We start from the raw sequence: 13307 nt of genomic DNA on the forward strand, positions 1-13307 counted from the left end.
ACTGTGAAAGGGGGCACATCTGGGCATAACTACTGTGAGGGGCACATTTGAGCATTACGACTGTAAAGGGGGCACAAGGTAGGCATAACTACTGTGAAGGGGGCACATGTGAGCATTACTACTATGAAGGGGGCACAATGTGGGCATAACTACTGTGTGGGGGGGGGGAGTACATGTGAGCATTACTACTGTGAAAGAGGCACACATGGGCATAACCCGGGCATAACTACTGTGAAAGGGGGCACATCTGGGCATAACTACTGTGAGGGTGGTACATGTGAGCATTACTACTGTGAAAGGGGGCACATCTGGGCATAACTACTGTGAGGGGCACATTTGAGCATTACTACTGTAAAGGGGGCACAATGTAGGCATAACTACTGTGAAGGGGCACATGTGAGCATTACTACTATGAAGGGGGCACAATGTGGGCATAACTACTGGGGGGGGGGTACATGTGAGCATTACTACTGTGAAAGAAGCACACATGGGCATAACTACTGTGAGGGGCATGTCTGGGCATAACTACTTTGAGGGACATTACTGTGAAAGGGGCACATGTGAACATTACTATTGTGAAAGGGGCACAATGTGGGCATTACTATTGTGAAAGGGGCATATATGAGCATTACTACTATGAGGGCACAATGTGGCATAACTACTGTGAAGGGGCACAATGTGGGTATTACTACTGCAAAGGGACATATATGGGCATAAGTACTGTGAAACAGGCACAATGTGGGCATTACTATTGTGAAAGTAGCACATATGGGCATAACTACTGTGAAAGGGGCACATATGGGCATTACAACTCTGGGGGCACAATGTGGGCATTGCTACGTTGAAGTGGGCACGTGTGGGCATTATTACTGTGTGCTGGCACAAGGTGGTAATTACTATGTGGGGGTATTAAGGGGACTGGTTGTGTATATACAGACTGCAGAGACTGGGATGAACAGGCAGCATAGGAATATCCATTGAGTGCCTGCAGCTCTGCTATTATAACACAAGGTGTCGCTGTGTCCTAGTAAACGCAAGAGACTCTGACAGACCAGACGTGAGCGAGGTCTCAGAAGCTGAGCCGTTTGCGTGGAGACAGGGTATGAATATATTAAAGGGGCGGGGCAAGCGGGCTCGCTGGGCGGGGTTTTTGTCGGAGTGATACGATGTGTGGGAGGGGTGAGCGGTGAGGGGGCGGGGAGCTGGCGGAGGTGAGCTGAGTTCCGGGCTTCTGCTACCTTGTCCTGTCAACACCGGAGAGCTGGAGCAGCCGTCAGCATGCAGCCTCCTCCTAGGAAAGTGAGTATGGCTGCAGGGGGAGACCCCGGGGGTCCTGTGGCAGAGGGGCTGTCACCTGTCACTGTACCTGTCCTTGTTTACATGGCACAGGGCAGGAAATCCTGGAACCTCAGAGCATTCCACAAGCTGCAGGACATGTCCAGTCACCTGATCACTAGTGCTGGATGCCCACTGCAGTTCAACCCATTGGGCACTACGGGCATCGGAGAAGCACTGACAGCTCCTAGGGCACTGCCCACCTGTCCTGTTCATTCTGCTGTGTATTCTATATCTGAAGTCAGATGTGCTTGTGTCTGCGTTGGCACAATGTGCGCCAAATTCATCAAATATGGCACGTAAAGACGGCACTCTATTCTTTACACAGGGAAGATTGCGCCATAGTTGATAAGTCTAATAACGAGGACAAATCTAGATTCCCCTCCAAGGTGAGGGAAAAAGAAAAGGGGGCGCACAATAGGGTAGTATGTTCAACCAGATAAATGAATATAGTGAGAAATATCCAAGCTCACCTTGTGGAGTTGTATGTAGACTTAGTAAAGATAAGACCTTTATACCAGGACTGCAGCCGCGGACTGTATTTTCTTTTGGATGGGATGTCCAGTCCCCCAAAAGGTATTTGTACTGGAAGAAAAGAGGCTCTGCTTCGGCGCGAAATCACTGGTGAAGACGGTCTTAATGGATGAATTCTTCTTGTTTAATAGAAACAACGCGTTTCGGGGATCAGAATCTCCCCTTCATCAGGTTTCACAAGCATGAAAACCACATAAAAATGCAAATAAATCCACACTATTTATTGCACTTTCTATGTGGTTTTTGGTGCGATTTTAGTACTTAACAACCAGTTTGAAGTCTATGGGGAACACCAATATATATAAGGTGCGTATTCGTTGTAAAATCCGCACGGCAGGTCAGTTTCCGCGAGTACAAAAAACCCAATGGGGGAGATTTGTCAAAACTGGCTCAGTTGCCCATAGCGACCAATCGGATTCCGTCTTTAATTTTCTAAAGGAGCTCTAAAAAATGAAAGGTGGAATCTGATTGGTTGCTATTAGAGTTGAGTGAATTTCGTAATGAATTCCGTTCTCATGGAATGCGTCACTTAATTCAATGATGGCATACCGCATAATAAGTGTATGGCCAGCTCCGAGGGATCCGTTCTGCTGGCCATACACTTGTATTATGACACGCAATGCCTCTAAAGGCATTCTGTTTGGCAAACCAGCATTAAATTACGTTACGGATTCCGTGAGAACGGAATCCATTACGTAATTCACTTGAACCCCGAACCTGCCAAAAGGCAGGTCCACTCAACTCTAGTTTCTATGGGCAAGCAGTTTTCCTTCACAGCAGTTTTGATACATTTCCCCCACAGTCTCTTCTCTGTGTCGCCTCAGGCGACTGCTCCCATATTGAGTTTCCAGCAAATCCGGGCGTTAGAGATGAAAGCCTCCTCACACATGTCACTGCAGCCCCCAGACACCGAGCGGTAAGTACAGTACTGACACTTCCCAGAAGGCCGTCCAGAAAAATCAATCATCTCAACTAAGTCTACGATATACTGCCTGGTGCTGGAGACACTACAGCTATGCTAGGACGCTGAGGAACCACTCATCTGAGGGAACGAGGTGGCACATTGCTGTGGACTTCATATCTGATTGTGAGAATTAAAACGGCTGAAAACTCAGCACACCTCAGTAGGCCCTCTCATGGTACTGAGGGACTCATTCAAGTACTAATTTCAATTGAAGGCCTCTGGCTCTCCTTAGGATGATCAGGAGGTGATCCAACCCCAGGAGGGCAATCAGCCCCATTCACCACAAGGCACTGCCATACTACATATGGACGATGAAGCCATTGTTGTCTGTCTGTTCGTATTGTTGATTAAGTGGGGTCGGACACCCACCGGTCATGCATTGATGACCTATCCTAATATTGATCAAATGTGAACTTTGGCTTAAAGCTTTAATATTTCTGTCAGATCCTCAGGATAAGGCCTCATGCACACGACCGTTGTGTGCATCCGTGGCCGTTGTTCCGTTTTCCGTGATTTTCTGCGGACCCATTGACTTTCAATGGGTCCGTTGAAAACTCGGAAAATGCACCGTTGTTCATCCTTGGCCGTGATCCGTGTTTCCTGTCCGTCAAAAAAATATGACCTGTCCTATTTTTTTGACGGACAACGGTTCACGGACCCATTCAAGTCAATGGGTCCGTGAAAAAACACGGATGCACACAAGATTGGCATCCGCGTCCGTGATCCGTGGCCGTTGGCAACTTTCACACAGACGGATCGCAGATCCGTCTGCATTAAAGCTTTTTCAGATATGAGTTTTCACTTCGTGAAAACTCATATCCGACAGTATATTCTAAAACAGAGGCGTTCCCATAGTGATGGGGACGCTTCAAGTTAGAATATACTGAGAACTGTGTACATGACTGCCCCCTGCTGCCTGGCATCACCCGATCTCTTACAGGGGGCTGTGATCCGCACAATTAACCCCTCAGGTGCCGCACCTAAAGGGTTAATTGTGTGTATCATAGCCCCCTGTAAGAGATCAGGTGCTGCCATATTCATTGGTGGCCAGTGCGGCCCCCCCTCTCCCCCCCAGTTAAAATCACGTTCCGAATCCCCCATCATTGGTGGCCAGTGCGGCCTCACCTCCCCCCCCCCTTGTTAAAACCACGTTCCGAATCCCCCATCATTGGTGGCCAGTGCGACCTCACAACCCTCCCCTCTCCCCCCCCCCTAGTTAAAATCACGTTCCCCCATCATTGGTGGCAGTGGAGAGTTCCAATCGGAGTCCCAGTTTAATCGCTGGGGCTCTGATCAGTAACCATGGCAACCAGGACGCTACTGCAGTCCTGGTTGCCATGGTTACTTAGCAATTTTTAGAAGCATTATACTTACCTGCGAGCTGCGATGTCTGTGACCGGCCGGCGCGCCTCCTACTGGTAAGTGACAGGTCTGTGCTATAAGCAATGCGCCGCACAGAACTTTCACTTACCAGTAGGAGGAGCGCCCGGCCGGTCACAGACATCGCAGCTCGCAGGTAAGTATAATGCTTCTAAAAATTGCTAAGTAACCATGGCAACCAAGACTGCAGTAGCGTCCTGGTTGCCATGGTTACCGATCGGAGCCCCAGCGATTAAACTGGGACTCCGATCGGAACTCTCCACTGCCACCAATGATGAGGGAACGTGATTTTAACTAGGGGGGGGGGGGGAGATGTGAGGCCGCACTGGCCACCAATGATGGGGGATTCTGAACGTGATTTTAATTAGGGGGGGGGAGAGGGGAGGCCGCACTGGCCACCAATGAATGTAATACAGGGGAGGGAGGGGGGGGTCTGCCCCCTCCTGCCTGGCAGCACCTGATCTCTTACAGGGGGCTATGATACGCACAATTAACCCCTCAGGTGCGGCACCTGAGGGGTTAATTGTGCGGATCACAGCCCCCTGTAAGAGATTGGGTGCTGCCAGGCAGCAGGGGGCAGTCATGTACACAGATCGTAGGATATTCTAACTTGAAGCATCCCCATCACTATGGGAACGCCTCTGTGTTCGAATATACTGTCGGATCTGAGTTTCACGATCTAACTCAAATCCGATGGTATATTCTAACATAGAGGCGTTCCCATGGTGATGGGGACGCTTAAGTTAAAATATACCATCGGATTGGAGAAAATTCCGATCCGATGGTATATTAATAGGGACTTCTGACTTTACAATGAAAGTCAATGGGGGACCGATCCGTTTGCAATTGCACCATATTGTGTCAACGTCAAGCGGATCCGTCCCCATTGACTTGCTTTGCAATTCAGGACGGATCCGTTTGGCTCCGCACGGCCAGGTGGACACCAAAACGATTTTTTTTTATGTCCGTGGATCCTCCAAAAATCAAGGAAGACCCACGGACGAAAAAACGGTCACGGATCACGGACCTACGGACCCCGTTTTTGCGGACCTTAAAAAAAACCGGTCGTGTGCATGAGGCCTAAGCCATTAATACCTGGTAGGGGTCCAATAACCCACACTGCTGATGGTCCGCTGTTGTAGAGTAACTCCGGTGCAGGAACTATATAGCTCCGTACTTTCATCGTGGACTGGTCTGATCCCATTGAAGTGAGTGGTAGCAATGTTCCAGGTGTGCAGTTTTGGCGCTGGAGCTACTCTGCAACAGCTGACGGGCGCTGATCAGAAATTGATTACCTGAGTATCGGCCATCAGTATTAAAATCCAGGGTGCAACATTTTCTTTTGAATACACTGTACTGATCTGAGTTGGTGAATTGTGTATATTTTGGGTTCTCAGGTGAAAGTAACACAGGAGGTGAAGGTTCGATTTGTGGAGCAGCTGTCATGTCTGCAGAACAAGCAGCAGCAAGACACTGAACTCCTGGAAGACATCAGGTAAGAAGTGACATAAAGTGCCGCCATCTAAATCACTGGATGATTGTACTCCAATACTAATGGAAGATTCAGACTATACTGCCCCATATAATGCCAGCACAGTATGAGGGTAGGATTAATGAGGCGAGTGCACCCCTACCAACAGTGATTTTAGTTTTTTCTTCAATTTTTTTATGTTTTTTGACAAATTTTGTATGCATTTTTTTGATCGTTTTTTTTAAAGGACTTTTACTAGTGATGACCTATCCTCCGTATAGGTCATCATTATAAGATCGCCCGGGGTCTGACACACGGCACCCCCACCAATCGGCTGTATGAGGAGACAGTGCATGCAGTGCGCATGTGCCATCTCCCTTCTCTCTTCCTGTCCGCTGCTGCGATCTGCGTTACTTGCCGTAGATAGCAGCGGACATGAAGAGAGCATGTGCACACCGTCTCCTCATACAGCTGATCGTGTGGGTGCCGGGAGTCGGACCTCCACTGATCTGATATCGGTGAGGTCACCAATATAGGAGAGCCCGGACAACCCCTTTAAAGGGTTTCTACCACCTCATTTTGACCTAATTAGCTAAAAAACGAACTTTTATTAATATGCTAATAAGCCTCTAGGTGCTATGGGGGCGTCTTTTGAGCACCTAGAGGCTCGGTCTACTCACATTGTATGCCGCCCCGCTCGTCCGTTAAGCCCGCCCATCTCCTCTTGAATGCCATCCTCCATCTGAGCCAGCGGACGAATTCTCGCGCCTGCACAGACATCTCGGTCATCGGCGTAGGCGCAGTGGAGATGTCTGTGCAGGGAGCGGTCAGACATTCACTGCGCCTGCGCAGAATACAGACGCGCACGGCGCGAGAATTCGTCCACTGGCTCAGATGGAGGATGGCATTCAAGAGGAGATGGGCGGGCTTAATGGACGAGCGGGGCGGCATACAATGTGAGTAGACCGAGCCTCTAGGTGCTGAAAAGACGCCCCCATAGCACCTAGAGGCTCATTAGCATAGCAATAAAAGTTTGTTTTTTAGTGAAACGGATCCACACACAGGTCTGAGAATAGCATGGTTAGGTAGATCAGACACTAGCAGATCGCTAGTGTCTGAGAGCTAATTAGGTCAAAATGAGGTGGTAGAAACCCTTTAACTAACGGGTGTTTTTTTCAATACAAAACTACATTTGTAGCTCATTTTAGCAGAAAAATGTTCAGAAAATGCACAGAAACACGCTGACATGTACGGACATATTTTTTTTGTGATGCTACCCATTCAGTTCATTGGGAGATTCAGCCTAGATTCCGTCCCAAGATAGGGCAAGCTGCTTCTTTTATTCCACGTTTTTTCTACATGGAAAAACAAAGCAAGTGCTGCTTCCCATTTGAAATGAATGGGACGCCGTTTTGAGGTGAAAATGGTCCAAAAATTAGCAAGATGGATCCATCCTGACACACAATGTAAGTCAATTGGGACAGATCCGTTTTCTCTGACACAATAGAAAACAGATCCGTCCCCTATTGATTTTCAATGGTGTTCATGACAGATCTGTCATGGCTATAGAAGACATAATACAACTGGATCCGTTCATGACGGATGCATGCGGTTGTATTATTGTAACGAAAGCGTTTTTACGGATCCGCAAAAACCACTAATGTAAAAGTAGCCTTAGATGAAAGCCTATGGAAATTATGAAATGCAGTACACACATTGACCCAGATTTGCTAGTCCTAAAGATGGCATGAGCTTTGCCAGGCTGTCTAGACCCACAGCAGATTTATCACGGGGGCTCAGGCTGGTGCGGGGACAGACACTGTTCTCTGACTCCATACCAACTATTGGTTGGCTTACTTTCAGACAGATTTTTACACTAAAATTCTGGCTCAAAATGGCACATCTTAGGCCCGTTCCCTTTCCTGTGCATCACCACCCACTCTCCGCCAAGCCCCACCCCTTTTTGAGCATGACAGAAAAGAAAGTGTAGAAACCCTCGATGCGCCAATTTGTTTAATTTTTTTAGACAGATTTTTAGTGCAGAAACATTATTAAATATGGGCTGTTTTTTTAATATTGATGTTTTTTCAATAGCATTGTTCATGGTACTTTTTAAAAATGTTGGCATGTTGTGTTTTTTCCCCCCAAAAGATATGCGTGTGAATGAAAAAAAGCCACAGAAAAGAAACCCCATAAAAAAGCATGTTACAAGAAAAAAAAAATAATGCCGATTAAGGCGCTCTCTCCTTAAGGAGAGATAGTACCCCCCAAATCCTGACTTAGGTCTCTCACCTAGTTAAGAGTACTTTCACACTTGCGTTGTGAGGGTCCGGCAGGCAGTTCCACCGCTGTAACTGCCTGCCGGACCAGGAAATCAGTGTGAAAATGGATATCATTTGTAGACCGATCCGGATGCGGATCCGGTATCTATTTTTTTCACATTTTTAAAGGTCTGCGCATGCACAGACCGGGAAACCAAATCTGGTTTTCCGGAACACTTGGTACCGGATCCGGCATTAATACATTTCAATGGGAATTAATGCCTGATCCGGCATTCCGGCAAGTGTTCCGGAATTTTGGCCGGAGAAAATACGGCAGCATGTTGCAGGATTTTCTCCGACCAAATACCGTAAAGGGACTGAATTGAAGACATCCTGATGCATACTGAACGGAATGCTCTCCATTCAGAATGCATTAGGATAAAACTGAAGCGTTTTTTTTTTTCGGTATTGAGCCTCTAAGACGGAACTCAATACCGGAAAATGAGTAACGCTAGTGTGAAAGTACCCTAAGCCAGTACTCTCTGCTCTGCACTGATGAGGGGCAATCACCCCGAAACAGCCGCCTGCAGATGAGGTGCTGACTTATTTATTATCCAAGTCATGTCTCAAGGACTATTTAGGGTCAAACTCTGACTTATAGAATATCTGCCTTACATCTGCTGGCATCAGAGGCAGAGCTTAAGAGCTCATTTACATCCCTTTCTTCTATGACTTTTTTTATAATGCCCTAAAAAACCTTAAAACACTAGCACAGATTTATATGTGTTGGGGCCCTAAAATAATGTTATGGTGTTCCTGCAAAGCTTCTCCAGTTCTCATCCGATTCCCTAGCAGGTGATTGGAACCTCCTCTAGGGAAATACAGAAATGGAGACTGGAAAATTGCCTGGTATTTTTGGTTACTATACCAGTAAGTGCAGCACTGCTATACAGTGCATGGGTACTAGGTGACTGGCCGTGGTTGAGCTCCTCACCCTTCTTGATCTAGGCAACCCCTAGCCTGATGTAAGATGATATCACTTGAATTGAAGGAAGCAGCCTTGCGGAGGTCCAGTGCTCTAACTCTCTACGTAGCATACTTTAGCCGTGCATTCACTTCCTTTCAGTGGGAAGCTAAGTAAACTGTGTGAAAGTTGGCTTTTTTCTTATTGAGTGGGAGGATAGCGGCACATTGAGGCAGTAGTCCCGTTTGGAAATGCATCTGACACAGCAGTATTGATGCTGGAAACCTAGAGTTTATACAGCTCAGTGTTTGCTTTTAGTTATATAGTGCTATGTTGCAGAATTGTTCTACAATAAAGCGGATTTAACACTGCAGGAAATGTCATGTCCCTAAAGTTCCACCAACTAAATAGACAGTGACAGCCTGTATTCTGCAGTCTTTTCACAGACTACAGGGCACGATAGGGTGTCTGGTCTCAAGGGTGACATTGCATTGTATTATCTACTGTTACATAGTTACATAGTTAATATGGTTGAAAAAAGACACAAGTCCATCCAGAATCTACCACCAGACTTGGAAGTCCTACTTTAGGCTACTTTCACACCTGCGTTCAGGTGTCCGCTCGTGAGCTTCGTTTGAAGGGGCTCACGAGCGGTCCAGAACGCAGCCGTCCGGCCCTAATGCATTCTCAGTGGAGGCGGATCCGCTCAGAATGCATCAGTCTGGCAGTGTTCAGCCTCCGCTCAGTGAGCGGACACCTGAACGCTGCTTGCAGCGTTTGGGTGTCCGCCTGGCCGTGCGGAGGCGAGCGGATCCGTCCAGACTTACAATGTAAGTCAATGGGGACGGATCCGCTTGAAGATGACACCATATGGCTCAATCTTCAAGCGGATCCGTTCCCCATTGACTTTCAATGTAAAGTCTGAACGGATCCGCAATTTTTCTAAGTTATAATGCAGACGGATCCGTTCTGAACGGATGCAAACGTCTGCATTATAGGAGCGGATCCGTCTGATGAAACATCAGACGGATCCGCTCCGAACGCTAGTGTGAAAGTAGCCTTACTTGGTGCGAGCGGAGACAGCTGTCTCCCGTTTGTTTTTCTTGGCTGTCCTGCAGTCGGGCATGGACTTGGGGCTGGCTTTCGGCTCTCTCAAATGGCAAGTGTCGGCTCTCTTCATTCTTTTTCAGCGAAATTTAACTTTGCTTTCGGAGGTTCAGACTTTTCTGCAGGGGGTGGCGCATGCTGCACCCCCCTTCTGTCCTCCATTGGATCCTTGGGATCTTAATCTAGTGCTCAACGCGCTTCCTCTTCAGTCTTCTCTGTTTGTGCCTTTTCAGCAGGTGTTACTGCGCTTCCTGTCTTATAAGGTGGCTTTTTTGGTTGCAATTACTTCTATCCGTTGAGTGTCGGAACTCGCGGCTCTGTCATGCCAGTCGCCCTTCCTGATCCTCCATCAGGATAAGGTGGTCTTTCGCCCTGTGCAGTTCTTCTTGCCGAAGGTGGTGTCGACAATCCATCTAAATGAGGAGATTATTCTTCCTTCATTTTGTCCGGACCCGTCCCATCCTCGAGAACAGCCGCTCTATACTCTGGATCTGGTGTGTGCAGTTCGTATCGATCTGTCCCAGACGGCATCTTTCAGGCGGACGAATTCCCTGTTCGTGATTCCTGAGGGGCCAAGACGAGGGCTGGCAGCGTTAAAGACTTCCATTTCCAGATGGATTTGTTTGGCTATTGTGGAAGCGTAGCGCGTTAAGGACTGGGCCCCGCCCTTCCGGGTGACTGCTCATTCGGCTCGGGCAGTGGGGGCCTCTTGGGCGATGCATCACGGGGCTTTGGCCCTTCAGGTGTACAAGGCGGAAACCTGGTCGTCTTTGCATACTTTTTCTAAGTTTTTTACAGTGGTTCTCTGATTGGCGGGGGGGGGTGTAGTTAACCCTTTAAGGACTTAGGACGTACCGGTACGCCATGTTTGCCGAGTCCTTAAGGACCCATGACGTACCGGTACGTCCTAACTTTAAAACTACATTGCGGCACGGCGGGGGTTAATCAGAACAGGATGTCCGCTGAAATCATTCAGCCGGCATCCTGTCACAACGCCCCCCCCCCCGCGCATCGGTGATCGCAGCAAACCACAGGTCAATTCAGACCTGCGGTTTGCGGCTTTACCTGAGGTTTGCGGCGGCGATCGGCGGTGCCATCGGGTCCCAATGCGGCTGTAGGGGGGACCGGATGGCATGGAAGGCAGCGCGATGCCTTCCTTAGGCATCAGCGCTGCCTTCCGGTGACGAGCCTATGAGATCCAGCCCCCTGGATCTCACAGGCCGGAAGCTGTATGAGTAATACACACAGTATAACTCATACAGCCAATGCATTCCAATACAGAAGTATTGGAATGCATTGTAAAGGGGATTAGATCCCCAAAAGTTTAAGTCCCAAAGTGGGACAAAAAAAAGTGAAAAGAAAAAGTTTTCCCCCCAAAAAATTAAAAGTTTCAAGTAAAAATAAACAAAAACGTCATTTTCCCCAAATAAAGTTAAAAAAAATGGGTAAAAAATATATTTAGTATACATATTAGGTATCGCCGTGTCCATATCGACCGGCTCTATAAACATATCACATGACCTAACCCCTCAGATGAACACCGTAAAAAATAAAAAATAAAAACTGTGCTAAATAAACAATTTTTTGTCACCTTACATCACAAAAAGTACAACAGCAAACGATCAAAAAGGCGTTTGCCCACCAAAATTGTACCAATCTAACCGTCACCTTATCCTGCAAAAAATGAGCCCCTACTGGAGACAATCGCCCAAAAAATAAAAAAAACTATGGCTCAGAATATGGAGACACTAAAATATCATTTTTTTTGTTTTAAAAAAGCTGTTATTGTGTAAAACTTTTTTATTTTTTTTATTCAAACATATCAACTCAACAATCATATATTTCAGTATCCGCAGGAAATAGTTACATTTTCATTTTGTCCAAAACCAACAGATTTTTCTTATACATAAAGAATTATTTTTAATCCCCTTTCACCCACCCACCACCCTTGTGGGGGGGGGGGGGGAGAGACGGGACGTTAAAAAAAAAAATAAATAAATAAATATATATATATATATATATATATATATATATTACGTTTTTCAGCAATCCAGCCCTAAAGTAACCAGTTTTTCCAAACGTCATCAATACTTTTTACTTTTTTACTATGGCCCTCCATCGCCCGTTCTTCCTTAATCAGATTATCAACTGCTTTTCTCCACTGTCCCACTGTCGGAGGATCTACCCCTATCCATTTCTTAAGTATAAGTAGTCTAGCTCCAAACAGCACCCTACAGAGAACCGTTCGTGTATCTCTATTTAAATTCAGATGTTCGGTTGCCCCTAGTATGCAAATCACAGGATCTTCAGATATTTGGACCTTCAAAATTAAATTTACAGTCTCTACTATTTCTGTCCAATATCTGAACAATCTTGGGCATCTCCAAAAACAATGTATTAAATCGGCACTCTCTCTCCCACATTTTGAACATTTATCCGAGGCTCTCACACCCATTTTTTTCAATATCCATGGGGATCGATGCAGCCTGTGAACTACAAAAAACTGTGAAATCTTATGTGAGCCCCTATCAGAAACCCCAGAATAACTTCTGAGGGCATCTTTCCATTTCTCTTCCGTAAAAGATTGAAGTTAATTTTCCCATTTTTTTTTTGGCAAGTATTGTAATCCGTTTCTTTTTGCCCTCCATCAATATCCTGTATCTTTTTGCGGTTATTCCTCCACTTTCGCCCTCATTAGTAAATTTATGCATTATATCTGATTTTTCTATTCTATATCTATCATCCTGCGCAACGCGTTCCTAAGCTGAAAATATTTATACATATCTGTTTGGGGAATCCCAAACTCTCTAACCATTGTATTAAAATCTTTTAGTTTACCCTGTTTATTGTGTAAAACTTACATAAATAAAAAGTATACATATTAGGTATCGCCGGCTCTATAAAAATATCACATGACCTAACCTCTCAGATGAACACCGTAAAAAATAAAAAATAAAAACTGTGCTAAATAAACAATTTTTTGTCACCTTACATCACAAAAAGTGTAATAGCAAGCGATCAAAAAGTCACACGCACCCCAAAATAGTGCCAATAAAACCATCATCTCATCCCGCAAAAACCATACCCTACCCAAGGTAATCGCCCAAAAACTGAAAACATTATGGCTCTCAGATTATGGAAACACTTAAACATGATTTTTTTTTGCTTCAAAAATGAAATCATTGTGTAAAATTTACATAAATAAAAAAAAAGTATACATATTAGGTATCGCAGCGTCCGTGACAACCTGGTCTATAAAAATATCACATGATCTAACCTGTCAGACGCATG

The 13307-nt window shown here is 46.1% G+C and overlaps 1 protein-coding gene across 3 annotated transcripts in view; it reads left to right on the forward strand.

Annotated features, from left to right (window-relative positions):
• Nucleotides 1-1194: 1194 nt before the first annotated feature.
• The window catches only part of FCHSD1 (FCH and double SH3 domains 1), a 149246-nt gene continuing 137133 nt past the window's right edge, over nt 1195-13307 (forward strand). For all 3 annotated transcript variants that reach the window (XM_040441139.1, XM_040441146.1, XM_040441151.1), the window contains exons 1-2: nt 1195-1299; nt 5611-5708. In XM_040441139.1, the coding sequence (XP_040297073.1) occupies nt 1279-1299; nt 5611-5708 (119 nt within the window). In that variant the 5' untranslated portion in view covers nt 1195-1278. The remainder of the gene's footprint in view (nt 1300-5610; nt 5709-13307) is intronic.

Source organism: Bufo bufo, chromosome 1 (genome assembly GCF_905171765.1).
Source record: "Bufo bufo chromosome 1, aBufBuf1.1, whole genome shotgun sequence".
NCBI classification, from domain to species: Eukaryota; Metazoa; Chordata; class Amphibia; order Anura; family Bufonidae; genus Bufo; species Bufo bufo.